The sequence below is a fragment of the Pleurodeles waltl genome, chromosome 12 (assembly GCF_031143425.1).
Source record: "Pleurodeles waltl isolate 20211129_DDA chromosome 12, aPleWal1.hap1.20221129, whole genome shotgun sequence".
Lineage (NCBI taxonomy): Eukaryota > Metazoa > Chordata > Amphibia > Caudata > Salamandridae > Pleurodeles > Pleurodeles waltl.
Genome location: NC_090451.1, coordinates 271,919,149 through 271,934,851, shown reverse-complemented (window position 1 = coordinate 271,934,851; position 15,703 = coordinate 271,919,149). Strand labels below are relative to the sequence as shown.

At 41.8% G+C, this 15,703-nt stretch overlaps 1 protein-coding gene across 1 annotated transcript in view; it reads left to right on the top strand.

The window, feature by feature from the left end:
* The first annotated feature begins 320 nt into the window (after nt 1–320).
* The window catches only part of CETP (cholesteryl ester transfer protein), a 112,501-nt gene continuing 97,118 nt past the window's right edge, over nt 321–15,703 (top strand). Inside the window, exons 1-2 of the mRNA XM_069215803.1 lie at nt 321–629; nt 11,986–12,100. Coding sequence (XP_069071904.1) covers nt 503–629; nt 11,986–12,100 — 242 coding nt within the window. The 5' untranslated portion in view covers nt 321–502. The remainder of the gene's footprint in view (nt 630–11,985; nt 12,101–15,703) is intronic.

Here is a 15,703-nt window from a genome sequence, read left to right as displayed (position 1 = left end):
CCCCCCCTACCGCCATCCGGATCTCGGCGGTCCGACCGCCGGGATCTGGATGGCGGTAGGGGGGGTCAGAATCCCCGCGGCGGTGCAGCAAGCTGCGCCGCCGCGGAGGATTCAATGGGGCCGCGGTACACTGGCGGGACCCCGCCAGTGGTGCCGGTCCGACCGCGGCTTTACCGCCGCGGTCGGAATCCCCATTGGAGCACCGCCGGCTTGTCGGCGGTGCTCCCGCGGTCCTCCGCCCTGGCGGTCAAAGACCGCCAGGGTCAGAATGAGGGCCTTAATCTTTTTTTCTGGCAGCGGAGGAAGTCAAATCACCATTTAGGAAATGGTTTTTTTTTTTTAAATAGCCAAGGAAGTGGGTCATGTCCTGTCTCTTCGTTCTATTGTTGCCCTGAAGGACCCAGGCAGAAGACCCATCAGTGTAACTACGGCTTGGAGGCGTTAGGAACGTGTTCACCAGTAAATTCGTTTATTCACTAGTGAGTTAGTTTTGCCTTGCACTATGGTTCTGCTTATCATCATCGCTCTTCTCTGCCTCCTAACCATTTCATCGGCATGCGATTTTGAACCCTCGTCGTATGAAAACACCAGGATTGCCTGCAGATTGACAAGGACGGCGGCTTTAGTGTGTAAGTTGATCAACTTATTTGGTTTAACTCTGTAGTGCCGGCAGAAATGCTAAAGTAATTTTTAGACGTATTTTGCATCATTCATCTTTGCACTGTCGGTGTTTTAACCAATTATTTATTGCGTTGAACAAGGGGAATAACTCTTAATACCTTGCAAAAAATGAAAGTAAAAATATTCACTAGTGATAGCAGTTTCACTGTTGCCTTTGTTCTTATGTAGAGAGCACTCCGTTTTCCCATAGTCCTAAGAGGTGTAGTAAGGGCGCCTTAAGGTCGAATATGATAGGTCGCAAGGCGCTGGTGCTATTTTTCACCATTTTTAATTCAACATACTTATCCGACCTTCTGATTTAGGCTGCAGGCTATCGTTGTGTAGGCAGTGCCACAAACTGGTTTTCATGAGGCCAGGGCATGCCTTCTCAATTCCTGCACTCCTGCAGTCAAAAATATAAATACAAACTTTTTTTGCCCAGTTGCAGGTTTGCTACAATGTTTTGGCACACCAGTGCAAAATGTATTTTTATGGACGTCAGACCTTGGAAATACTGGTGTAAATCTTCACCGACAACAGTGTAGCCTACAGGATCCGTCCCCTAATGCCTTGTGTTCGTAGGGCGCCTAGCAAGCATGAAATTAGCAGGTCATATCATACTGTCGCCGAACTGACCACAGTAAACCTCAAAGTCGATGCTTTTTCTCGAAGAGTTTTCTGCTGTATATTTAAAAGACAGGATGCTAATTTGAAGCGTGTTACATCGCCTTTTTATAGTCAGTTGATTTTAAACTTATTTTGGAAAAAACATGAATGAGCGGTTCTTCTTTCCAACCCTCAAATACTGAAAAAGCAATCACCTCACTGGTGCCATTGCACCAAACAGAAAGGTATTGTGATCCATGTCTGGATTTACTTCACATTCAATACCTTCGGAATCACCGGGCTAGCAGGTTCAGTAAATGAGCCAGTATTTTTCAAATGAGTCATTTCGGCCTTTATTTAAGGTAAAACCAATAGATCTGGCTTATAAGTGAAAACGTATGGATACTTCCATCCATGCAATATACATCATTCAATGTAATCAGTCACTCATCATCCTTGCACTTATGCATCTCGTCATTCAACCATTGAATCAATGTTGCATTCGTCCACTCACCCACCCACAATGTCACACATAAACTCATCAGTCAATGAAGAGACCCTTTCAGTTATTATCCTGACCTACTGGCTTTACTGCCAGTTTGGTGGGTGGGTGAGAATGCTGAGTATAAGATGTTACTGCTAATCTGTGAGGTGTTTTGGAGTACTTCAGTTTTGTGTGACTGCTAGTCTGTGAGAGGTGTGAGAATTCTTCTGGTAGTGTGTACTGCTACTCTGATGGTTGTGGAAGTGCGGATGGCCCTGCAAGACTGTTAATAATTGGAGGGTTTAGAAAAGCGTCCAGCAGTGTGTAACATGGAACTCTGCCAGGCAAGGAGAGAACATCCCATAGTGTGTGACTGCTAGTCTGTGAGAGGTGTGAGAAGTCTTCTGGTAATGTGTACTGCTACTCTGATGGCTGCGGAAGTGCGTATGGCCCTGCAAGACTGTTAGTAATTGGAGGGTTTAGAAAAGCGTCCAGCAGTGTGTAACATGGAACTCTGCCAGGCAAGGAGAGAACATCCCATAGTGTGTGACTGCTAGTCTGTGTGAGGCGTGAGAGTGCTGTAAGTACTTAGGGGCTCATTTACAAGAAATGAAGCATCGCTGCATTGTGACAGCGATGCGTCAACAATATTTATGGTGTGCTAAAATCTGTTATGACTCCTTGATAGCGCCGTATTTACAAGATGGGGCACCATGGCGCATGGACTCAAGGTGCATCTGTGGGAACTTTGTTGTACCAAATCACCCCTAAAAGTGGTGTATCACTGAAGTTGGCCTCACAACTGATGCAAGTTCAACGATGCATCAAAATTTAGAGTGCAGCGTCTGTTTTAATTGACCCAAGTAGCCTAATGTTTTAGGAACAATGTAAAAGACTGTAAAATGGTGGCATATCACCGTCTACACTTTTACATTGATCATCTTGGATGTAAGAGGTAATGTATGCAGCATGTGTAGGTGTCACATTTCATTGGGCATAGTCTATTTATGTGTATGTGGAGACCTGAGTATGTGTGATGTAGTGAGTGACAGCGTAATGTAAGAGAATACAAGTATATGATGGGATGGGAAGGGGCAATACATTTTTTACCTCCCTTATGTCAGGGGTGACCTTGACCGGCACACGCAGCGCTATGAAAGACATTGATGTTACAAAAGTGCAAAACTGCCTCTGGTCCAAGGCTCTGAAAAGGAAGTCAGAACAATGAAACTGTAGATGGTGCAACACTAGTACAACGGGAAAAACAACATGATAAAAATATAAATGTTGATTGGAGTGAATGTCAGATCCTGGTCTATGAAGTGAGACTTTGGATAAGAAAATTCTAATGGTTGTCACAACAGATATGGCAGTCCATAAATCTCGAAAATTTCTTACTAGTGAAATAACTCATGTTTAGTTTACCTAGAGTTGGCTGTACTATATGTTACTCTCTAAACAGTATAATGTGTGTGGACAACCGAAAATTATATACATGTTTATAGAAATCTATTTTACAGAACTTCTACTTCAAACATCAGCAATGTCACAATGTCTTCAAATAAGGCACATTCACAAAAATTGCTATTATCACTCTGAAGCCACAGACAAATGACACTGTGAAACCAATGATGGGAAAATATGGTTGTACTGAGATATCAAAACAACTACGTAATGCTAGGTGGAATTTCTTTATAATGTTGTTCAGCATTTTGTAGGTCTCATCTTGAGACAGCTTTGGCTATCTGTTGGCAAACAGATATATTGTTTCCAACACAGACTTCGAGTAGCTTTCTTGTCTATCTTAGTTCCTTCTGCTACTGGAATGAGGGGCAATTTCTGATTTTGCTTAAATCTCACCATGGGAGTTATTCTTTCTTTCTTTCTTTCTTTCTTTCTTTCTTTCTTTCTTTCTTTCTTTCTTTCTTTCTTTCTTGAGAGCCTGGGAGCAGCACATTGCTACCTGCAAAACCTGCATTGCTGATGTGCCTCCTGTGCTCTCCAACAGACACAGCTGTGCTTTTTTCCTTTTTAAAAACTGCTACTGGGCCACTCCCCTGCCTCAATTTGCACTGCATCATGTGCATTAATTAATGGTTTTAAAATGGCCATCCACCATCTTGGAGCAGTAAATTACAAAAAATATACAAACATGGCACACTTGGCAGCCGTGTTTTGATGATTCAAATATGGACACCACGCTTGTGTGCGTATGCTGGGTCTCCATCTCGTAATGACTTTTCTTACAGCAAAATACATTTTAGTCAAAGGCCACCGTCAGGCATAAGCATGCATACACAGCAGCAATCCTTGAGTATTTGTTTTCTTTTAAGAAAAAATCTCACAAAATAGACACCGTACCTGGGAGTGCATATGCAGTGGCAATCAAAGAGGAAAAACACGTTGCAAAGGAAATAGGTTTTACTTGTGAGACCTACAGACTTCACCAATGCATGTCCTATTCATGGAGCTTTTCGTTGTGATGCCTGGGTAGTCCCTGAAATGCTTTGCAATTGTGCAGGGGAGATTGCACGAGTGCCATCTTCAGAAGCAGACATCAGAACACATTGCCAATCATGACATTAAGCAGTAGATTTTGTCACCTTGTAACTAGACCTCGTGCTGAGTACTGACAAAAGTAACCGTGTATTGGCAATGTAACAAAGGTGAACCCATTGACCATTGCTACCTTTGCTTCTTTGCCCAGGTTGGGTACCTCTGGAACTAGTACCGTTAGTTGATTGGTAATAGAGAAATCAGGAGTCCCATGTACAACACCCATTTTAGGATATTCTCATCCATCATCTATCATTCCTCATCCATCATACCTAAATCATTATCCATCATCACTTATCATCAATTCACATCCATTATCCATCATTGACCATTAATCACTGATCATTCTTCAACCTTCATCCATCACCCTTTATTCCACAACCCTCATCATCATTCTTCATCATCCTTCCTCACCTGTCATCCCTCATGCATTGTTTCTCATCCATCATCACTCGTCCATCATTCACACTTCACCCCTCACTTCTCATCCCTCGATCTCCATCTCTCACTTCTCATGCCTCGGGTTCCATTCTTCATTCCTTATTCCTCACTCTTTCCTCCTTTAGTGATAAGGAAACGTGCTGGTGTTAGTAGCTGTGCCCAGACCAAACAAGCAGTCAACGCTGGCAATGATGTACCTACAAACCACACACAGCCTGTCTATTGCACAGTTTTATACTGTCCCTTTTTTAAGGTCGAGCTCACAAGTGCTCTTGCCTGTTGTAATCTCTCTGTGGGCTTTTAACTACGCCCACTACTGTTATTCATTCTTTGTTTTGCTTGTCTTAAATGCTTCATTTTTATTGGTGCATTTTGTGAAATGTCCCTCCTGTGCATGCTGAGTTCCATCCCGGGGGGTTTCACTAAGTGAACATTTTTGTTGGCCACCACACTACGTCACGTTGCCTCCTGTTACAGTGTGTGATGGCCCCTCCTCCAGTTTCTGTTTGCCTTTCATCCCAGCTGCAATCCTTTCTAGACATTCACACATGGAGCCAATAACTCTTGCTCTCACACTCATGGCGCCCATGGCTCTTTGAAATGACTTGCTTAACTGTTTTACTTTTCATTTTCAATTTGTTTGGCAAGAAAAGTCCAGTTACGAATTTACAACGATACTTGCTCTAACTCGAGCAACTGCGAGACCCATTGCATTGAAAATGCTTGTCGATTTTTTTCCAAAGTAGTCAATATTCCTTGTTTCTAAGCATAATCAATGAATCAGTAAAATTTAAGCCTGGTAAAATGTTAATTGTTCCTGCAAAAAATTGCGAAATTCACTATTTTCTCAGACTTTCACATTACAAGATTACACATAACTTGTTTTACTGGACTTCATGTAAAAAAAGACTCTCAAGTTACCATTAAGAGACTGGTTTGCCCAGAAAATGGTTTCCTGCGAGACAGACAGTTTCTGCTCAAACCAATCTCCTGCATGTATCTTGAGAGACTTTTTTAGGTGCGCGCTTACTTGAAAAAAGGCACATAAGATACTTACAAACCACATTTCTCTCTGAAAGCATGATTTCACAAAATGTCATGACATTTTCAACACCCTTATAAAACACTCTTGTACTGTTACCCCTCGGAGGATGCAGCAAACCATGAGGACTCCATAGAGAAGAAGTGCAGATGGTAGCAAACCTGTGTAGCAACAATGAAGCGGATGATGAGTGAGGAATCCATAGAGCAAAGAGATGTAATATAACATGCCCCCTCTCATTGAGATAAATGTCATCACAATCCAAGAGGGTTTGGTTAACGGATGTGTCAGAACCTTAAATGAAGCAAGCAGGCTAAGGCGGAAACGGAGAGTGTGGGTAATGTGCAATTGTGCTTATTTGTGGGAGTGTGACTTGATGAAGAATAGACACTCAAAATGGAAAAGCTACACAGCCAACATGTTTAATGTATTATCTAGACTTGAACTAGAGGTAAATGTACTTGTATAGAGGGCCTAGAAATTCTACTGCTATATGGAAGTGAAGTAATACTTTAATTTCTGCCTCCCATTTACACTCTTGCCCTCTTCAATACAGCAGGATTTTGACTTTGACGGAAAATGGTGTTCCTTATTTGTTTGTCTTCTCATAAAAAATTAGAATAGTGTATAAATGTACAGCATTTTGGCTAGAGTTTCTGTTCTTATAACATGTTGCCTTATGCTTGGCCATGGAGTGTTTTGCTCCACGGTGATGCAGCAGGGTCCAGGATGACTGGAGTGGGTTTTTGCACTCTTGGGACAACACATCTCACCAAGTAGGGGACCTGCACCCTGTCAGCCATTAGTGCAGGTTATGGAGCAGAAGTAGGTTTCATTCTTTCACCCAGGACAGGCCCGAGGCAATGGCACAGCTAAGTTGTAGAATTCTGAGGCTGTCCCACCCTTATTACCAAATACACACTATTTGACTTCTGCCATGCTGTGGGCACAGTGAGTTCAGCTAAGACACCAGGGAAGATGGGAAGAAAAGAAGTTGGAGAAAGGATGAGGGGAGATCAGAGCCTCTTTATTTTTTTCTGTCAGAACAACATTTTCTTCTGTTTTTATAATGTAGGCCGTAATGGGACTTGCAAAGGTATCAATTCTTTCTTATTGGGAGGGTGCCACCAACTGTTCTCCTGCCCTAAAGGCGTTGTGTTGTAATCAAATATTTCATCCTGGTATGAAGGAGTCGGGTAGCCAGTTCACATGTTAAAAGAGTGTAGGTTTATTGAAGAAGTTACAAGTTACATATTAAAGTACCCCACCAGGAGCAGCATCCTCTCTGCTCAGCCCACTCTAACTGTCAACCAACCTCCAGTCACACATCAACAATACATGACATCACACATTGTCTGAGCAGAACGGAGAGCAATGGAGGTGTACACAGAATGTATCACATTCATAGCAGATTATAACATCTCCTTCCCTTAGAAATAATAAAATGCAAACTGAGAATGCAAATTAGAAAATAATAAAATACAATCAGAAGACGCAAAAACTCTAGCTTCGAAAATTCCTACAAATTATTGAACAGTCATTGCATCTGACCCCATCCCTACAAAACCAGAAACATACCATATACAGGTCCCACAGAACCCTTAAAACGCCACCTATTACTCAACCAGACACAAACAATCAAATGAACCACAACATGGATATCTTTAAACCCTCATTCAGCTCAGAACATGGTATCTTGTGCATAACACAATGGGTGTTTTTCAAACCTTGCTCATCCCAAAACATCAGGATATCACATGAAAGTTTGCAACGGGTCTCTTTCAACCCTCACTCATCCCAAAACAACAGGATTCCATATAAATTTAGCAACAGGTCTATTTCAACCCACACCCATCCCAAAACAACAGGATATCACATGAATTTAGCATTGGGTCTCTTGCAACCCTCACTTACCCCAAAATAACAGGATACCACATGAATTTAGCAACAGGGACCTTTCAACCCACACTCATCCCAAAACAACAGGGCATCTTGTGAATTTAGCAACATAACTAGCAATACACATTCACCCTCTACTGCATACTATTGCAGGCTTAAGGACATGCACCCTATGCTGCATTCTCTTGCAGGACCAGGGACTCAAAAAACACTCACCCTCCACTACATACCCTTGTGGGACCAGGGCTCATCCCCTACAGCATAGACTTGCTGAACCAAGGACCTAAAATACTCACTCTTTACTGCATAATTTTGCAGGACCAGACACTTAATTAACACAATATATTGCATGGAACACATATATAAAAGCACTTCCCTGACAATTTCACTCAAACTGGAGCAAATGAAAACATTTTCTGGCAGCAAATCCAGCATGGCATTCAAAATAAACCTCTAGTAGCAAATTCAAAGTCCTCCACCATGGTGGGCGACATCTCACCAGAACATACAACATAGAAACTGACTTTAGATCCAATTGAAAGGGCCCATTACCCCCAAATACCATGTATCAGCTGTTGCACACATCAAGTGCCCAAAACACTGGATGTATGTCCTAAATTCAATTTCTTTTTGTTGGGAGACCATATGCTACTTTGCGCCTCCAAAAACGGCTCCAGGATGCGCCACTCTCATGCATGTGCACATTCCTAGTTGAACTGTCCCCCTCTTTTCCTTTGGTTCAACTTCCACTGTGTCCTTCTCCACTGCCTCCTTGCTGGATGAGTCCAACTTTACTGTACACTGCCAAGTGTATTAGTGTGGTAGTCCTATCTCAATTTCAGCATCAGTTAGCAGGATACATCCTAACCCTTCAAAGTGACTTCCTGCCACACCAGCTTCAGTTTTCAGCACCGCTCTCCTCACACTGTACAGAGGTTCCAAGGACACCTTCCCTGTTGAAGTCAGGTCCGCCGCCAGAACCTGGTATAAGCCTTCCTGCAATGCCCAACTCCAGTTCAGTCATTCGCGGCTCTCCGCACACCACATGGTTGTAAAAGTTCACGGGGCAAGCTTTCTGGTTGAGCTTACGCTTTTGACATGCGTCACGAAAGACACCCTTCTCCAATGACGTGCTGCCCTGCTCTGACGACACACACTCAGCACTTGGCTACACATTTAATGCACTAACATGACTCCTTGGCAAAGCGCTCATCTATTGCTCACTGCTTGGAAACACCAACTCCTTTTGACAAGTTTCCCTTGGCAACGCACTCCATGATCTTGGCAATGTTCCACTAGACAATAGCATCTCCAGTCTAACGCGCTGGGTTCAATTTAGGCCACAACGCACGGCTTGTGCCTAATACAATTACAGCATGGGTTAAGGTTAAATGTGCCAATTTAAGTGCTAATTGCTGTAGAAGCAGGTGCAAATAACCTGTAAATTCACTCACTACCTGTTGTATGTTTACAATCTTGCTGAAAGTCAAACTCAAATGCGGTTCCAAAATTATGAAGAAGCTAAGCGCTGTGTTGACACTACAGCTTTTGGTGCAGCTCAAATCACTCACTGCCATTTCACTCACCACCGATATTTCTTCCAGTAATGTCAAGCCACCTCTACTTAATATTGGCACTAGTTACCTGATCCTCTGTGTTCATCCATGTACAGATCAGTAGACCACTCACTCAGTCCACAGTTTGTCTCACGGAAAAGACACTGGTGAAGTTCAGGGTGTCAACTTTTTCTCTTCTTGTTTTTCTTTTCTCTTCTTGCACTGATATATTCCTTCACTTTTTTGTTTCAACAGTTTCCTTACGGGTAGGTTCACTTCCAGGTTGTTGACAGTGTTGTAATCAAAGATTTCTTCTTGGAATGTAGGAGCTAGGTAGCCAGTTCACACCAGTTAAAAGGTTGTAGGTTTATTGAAGAAGTTACAAGTTACATAATAAAGTATCCCACCAGAAGCGGCATACTCTCTGCTCAGCCCACTCTATCTGCCAACCAACCTCCAGACACACACCAACATTCCATGACATCACACACTGGCTGAGCAGAGCTGAGAACAATGGAGGTGTGCACATAATGCATCACAAATATAGCAGATTATAACACGTTCCTTACTCTATAGTGTTGCCACCCTGCCTGTTGTTACCAGCCTGACCTGTGTTTTCAAGTATGGACCAGTGTAAATACTGGGAAAAGCAGAGAAATTTTGTATTTTTCCATGCAGAGACATACTCCTAAAATAGCAAACATACAAAGAAATCAGTTAAAACGTATTTGAAAGTGCTCTAAATCGTTTTAGAATGAATCAATGGCCTAAATAGTTTTAGAATGATTATTAGAGTGAATACATGAATGAGTGTGTTGTTATTCTGACCATTTTACTTTTTTTTTCCCGCAGCAGGTATTGCTGTTCCAGTGTGGCAAAACATAAGCAAACGGGCAGTATGTTTTTTTAAGAAAGGTGGCAACCCGACTCACTTACCGAAAATTGGTCATCTTTTTTTCCTTAAATAGGATCCACGCCCAAAAATGTTTAACTTATCAGTCCATGAAGACTCATTTGTTTGAGGTGGATGAACTTGCCTTTTCCAGTTTCAGTTTAAGGCCTTTCAGGCAGCAGCACTGTGGTGCTGCTGCTACTTTCTCCAAAGTTATCCTGCTGCTCCCTGCAATTTTTCCTATGTTTAACCAGCTCTTTGTGTTAAGTTCTCTTATAGGAAATGTGAAATGTTTTTGCCATGGTCCTTGATTCACCAAAATGATAGGGCTTGTGAAAGTGACATCAGGCTCTCTTTAAATCCCAAAGACAGCATAGGCTTGCCTCTTGTTACACCCATTGCTTCCCATAAACCTGTATTTGCTCATGAGGCACAGGGGAAGAATGAGGATTGATAGCTAGACAAAGTAAATGGGGCTTTCCTGAATCCTAGCCACAGCGTGAGACTGCAGGGACATGTCCCTCACTCCTCCTGTATAGTTTTACTTCCTGAATTTTCAGGATAGGTGCTTTGCTTCTTCTATGATCTTATAGAAAACAGTGTAAAGCATGCCTCTCTGAACACAGTTCCCTTCCTGCACATAAACAATCATCCCTGCAATGCAATAAGTTGGCGCTAGGCAGTACTTTGTGCGCCAGCGCAGAGAAAAATACAGGGATGCATCGTATTTCTGCAAATATGACGCATCCCTGCACTTTCAAAATGACGCCGCACGGCAGAGCAAGCTGGCTGGCAGCGCCATGCTGCATCATTACCTTGGAAATGAGGACCTTTGTTTTTAGGATACTTGTTGTGTTATATGTTGAAAATGGGAGGACCTATCCTAAATAAGTCTTTTCTCACTCTTTCCCAAAAGCATTAGAGCAACTCTTTTCTCGCTTTGAATGTTGTTTGATACTACACCTATCCCAACGTGTTTGACTTCTCATTCACTATATTGCTTTTCTCGCTTAAGCCACGATTAACTGCTTCGTTTAGTTTGGTAACTCGAGAAATCTTCATTATTCTTTCCCCAATGTTTAATGAATGCCTTTGATGTAAAGCACAATGCAAATGAAATCAAAACATCAGAATGAATGAAGACTCTGAATAGCTGACACAGTCTTAATGGGTCACTTTTTGAGTGTTTGATAGTAAACCCGGTGGTTCAGGATAATTCCCACACTAACCAAAAAGGATTGCAGTCAAGGGAGCAGATTTATCCTGCAAAGCAGCGGAAGGTCTTGAAATGGTATATACTTTGCCTCAAGGGGGTGGTTCGAGCACCCACTTTTTAATACAAAGTCCAAGCAACTGAAATTGACAGATTTCGCTTTACACCAAAGTAATAACACTACTTTGAATCAGGTGCAAAGTTTTATGAAATACATTTATTTCATCAATAGCATACATTCAACATGTGCAATGTGGCATAGGACATTTTACTGGAAGATACACTTTCAGTACAGTCCCTATGATAGATATCACATGCACACCTCTGCACCATATTGGTACTTCGGCAGAAGAGAGTAGCGCCACACCATAGTTACTAACTATAGCTCTGCGCTGCTCTCTCCCTCCTTGCAAGGCAGCGCAGCAACTCTGATTTTTGTGCTGCTTTGCACTATATTTTAGTAATTCTGTCTCAAGACGTTATTCAGCTTGGCGCTGTATAGTAACACATGAATGCTTATGAATGAATGCATGCATTGAAAAGCACAAGGACATCTCATAGACGCCCAAAATGAATTTAACGTAATTTAAAATCCATTTAAATTACGTGTTTTCCCTGTGCTTCATTTCTATACAGTGAATGAGCAGACAGCCGAAGTGATCCAGGCCGCCTTCAGGCACGCGACGTACCCTGACATCAACGGAGAACGGTCCATGTCGGTTTTCGGCACAGTCATTTATGGGTTAAACAAGTAAGCGCCAATCTTCTTCGACTTGTTTTGGCTGACAAAGCATCAATGCTGCATTTTTGGGGATGCTTAGAGACAGCAATGCATCAGCATGCTTTGGTTGCAGGCACGCACCACATTTGATCATGTATAACACCAGGTGGTGTCCATAGGTGCCAAAGGTAGGCAGGGAGCGAGAATTCTATTGTACACATTTTCCCACAAATTATACATTAATATGATTTTATGAATTTTGGTGTGCAAGAGAGAAATTAAGTTCCAGTCTGCTGTGTAAGGAAATGTTCAATTTTATTGAAACCACTGTCACTGGCTTCATTCGTGCCCCTTCTCCAATAAGACATTATTATTTGTGTTTTACATAAATAGTAATGTTTGTGTTATGTAGATTCTGTACATTATCTTATGTTATGTTGGTACAGGCCACAGTTCCTCAAAAGTACCACAGCATTTTAGCTATTATAGACTGTGGAATGAAGAAGCACTATGATGATCTAGGGTCACTGTGGGGGTGCATTTCAATATACAGGCTGAAATAACCAGGATTTGAAAGCTTTTCTAAATGAAAGATAGTCTTCGTCACTCTAAAGGGAAAAGGATATAATGTTTGGCCGCCAGCAAAGAAAAGGACCACTGGAGATCAGGGGATCTTCAACCAAATGAAATAACCAGAGCAGAGATTCCTGTTAGGTATGTTGAGTGATGTCAGGGTGTAGGAATTCGAGACCACTATGCCAGCGTGCCATATACAGGGGCTTAAAGATGCCACCAAATGAAGAGAAAAAACAGCTCTCTTGACCCAATCAGCTTCGCTAACATTTGACATCTACAGGGATTCCAGAATCTTCCTTTGTTTGATGATGAGACCTATGGTGACCTCGTTCACCAGATGACCCTTTGCAACAGAGACTGGGACTCAACTGGCAGCAAACCCAGGACAGTTGTAACATGATGAAACCACTTTATTTTCAATGGGCAGCAGGACCATGGATCAAAGAAAGCATGCAGCTGTTAGGGAATAAAATAGACAAGCTGGAATCATGTGGACACTGGAGGTACCTTCCCATCATTATCAATGAAGTGGAGGGAGCACAACCACTTGCCCCACAACGCTGCTAGTTTCCGATCTGTCCAGTAAGGCGGTCTGAACAACAGCATCAAAAGGCACTAATAAAAGTATGAGTACTAGGGCCTAAGTCCCTCATCATCATCACTGACAACAAAACAGATTCAGGGTCTCTGTCCGCGTATGCCTTTCAACAGTGAGTAGCAACTGCCTATTTTAGATCTCGAGGTACTTACCCTGCTTCAAAGAAGGATTGGCAATAACATGTTTTGCACTGTGCATGTACACGTAATTTACACTCGTAAAGTTTGTATGTGATTTCCTCTGGTTCATTTCTATCCGTATGTTCCAGTGGTTCATTTCTATGTGTTTTCTCCAATGGTGAATTCCTATTTGTCATTCATTGCCACAGATGTATTTGTATATTTATTTTACTCTGACATACTTCTACCTTTGAAATCTACTCTAACAGATTTCTGCCCCAAAAACAAACGATGGACTGGAATGTGGCCTTGAATAATTAGCAGCAGCTGAGACTAATTCAACCATTCCACTTATTTGTTACCTTTTTGTTTTTCTCCTTTGGTTTCCAGTTGAGCATTCCTATTTCTAATTCCTTAGGGTTATTTGTGTATGCGGTTTCCACCTGTGCATGCATGTATATATTTAATACTTGTGCATTTCTATATATTATATTATATTATGTATATTTGTAGAGAGCATGTTGACACCAAGTCGCCCGGACTCTGAATCTGTGATCACAATTCGAGGGTAAAAGTACATAAAGAAGTGGAATCATGCACAATCTGAAAGATATTTGAAAGTAAAATGATCCTAGGTCCTTCTCAGTACTAGGGGAAAAGTAAAACATTTCTGCCTGCTAGAAATGAAAGGGTCTGGATCTCTAGAGGGCACAGACGATCACCAATACATAGCAAAAAAATCACCATAGCAGAAATTTCTATTTGGTCTGTATCAATTGAGTTCAAAATGTATCTAGGAACTCGGCATCATGATCTCAATGTGCCCTAAGCGCAACTCACAATCAATTAAACAGAACATGCTACTCCACCAATAACTAAAGAAGCCGATGTACAACATGATCAAATCACTTGATGTGTGATGGTAAACAAAGCCAAGCCAGGCCTTCTGGATTTCCTGGATTCTTGAATGAATGGAGCCTTCGAAGTACACTCTTTGGATTAGTCAAGTTTAGAACACACAAAGGTTTTGATCACCATAACACTGTGGGCGAACACTAAGAAGAAAAGGAGTTTCTAAAAATGCAAAATTGGATTACTCTAGTTACTGTACTAACCTGGTGGTGGTAAAGTCAAGTCTAAATAAACACAAACTCATAGGTCGCAAATATGGTCATTTGTGGTACAACATGGCCTGGGGGCAGGGGGGCAGAAATCTAAGCACCAGAAGCTGGGCTGATTGTACATCAGTACCACTTACCTGGAATTGTTAACTTTTAACGCATTGGGGTTCATCCACTGTCCTTGGGAAAATACTCATTTTGTAAAATAAATGACCACTTATGTTGTTTCCCCTTTCATGTGCGTCACAACAGGGACATCATCAGCGTATGTATCACATGGGAATGCAAAGGCTTACACTGCAGGGTTGGAGGGCATGTGACAGTATTAAAGAATAAAAGTAACTATCTGGCGTCCTTCAGGACACTGCAGATAAGCACCCTCTACGATTCTTCAAATGGAGGAGCCACCAACACCCTACTGTGGTCCTCAATAAACGTTCAAAGACCAACCGCCATAAATCTGGCAGCTTCCAAGCTGTAAGAAAGATTGTATCAGAACAGTCTCTAAAGTCACTAAACACAGAAGTCTCCGGGATCTTGATTCCCCATTGTCAACAACCCTTCACAAATAGGACAATACTGACACCACCACCAATTTCATGCCCTTACCAGAATAATAACTAGCTGGGAATATATCAAGATGTGTGCCTCCTTCAATGTGTCCTTGTAGCTGCATCAAAACGGCACAATCCAAGATGCTAGAAGTGAGAGGGAGCTGAGAGACAGCAGGTCTACCATTGGCAGGATCAGAACGGTCTAGTAAACATTTATTCAAAAAGGAATAAGTACAAACTGTTTTCGACCTCTAGGTAGTAATCCTGACTATGGAGGACTAAGTAAAGATATTATTTGTATTGCACAGGTGGATTTTTGTTTATGATTGCCACTAGTGCTTTTCTGTATGCGTTTCCACTACTGCATTTTTACAAAATATATACAATATAATATTTCTCCAAGTGGCATATAGTGTGATGTATTGCATATTGTTATATGGTTCCTCCAGTTAAAAATGTTACTTTACACGAGAATCTCTACAGTTAGGAGCACAACTTGGCACACAATACATTGCTAAATACCAGCAACAATAATAAAGATTGTATGTAATAAGTTCAGGTGAAAGTTGGGAAACCAACTTGAATGCAAACAAGACACATCAGACAAATAGACAAACCCCCTCGTTTTTCTGAATGGCGACAAAAATCCCTTTACGCACCTTATT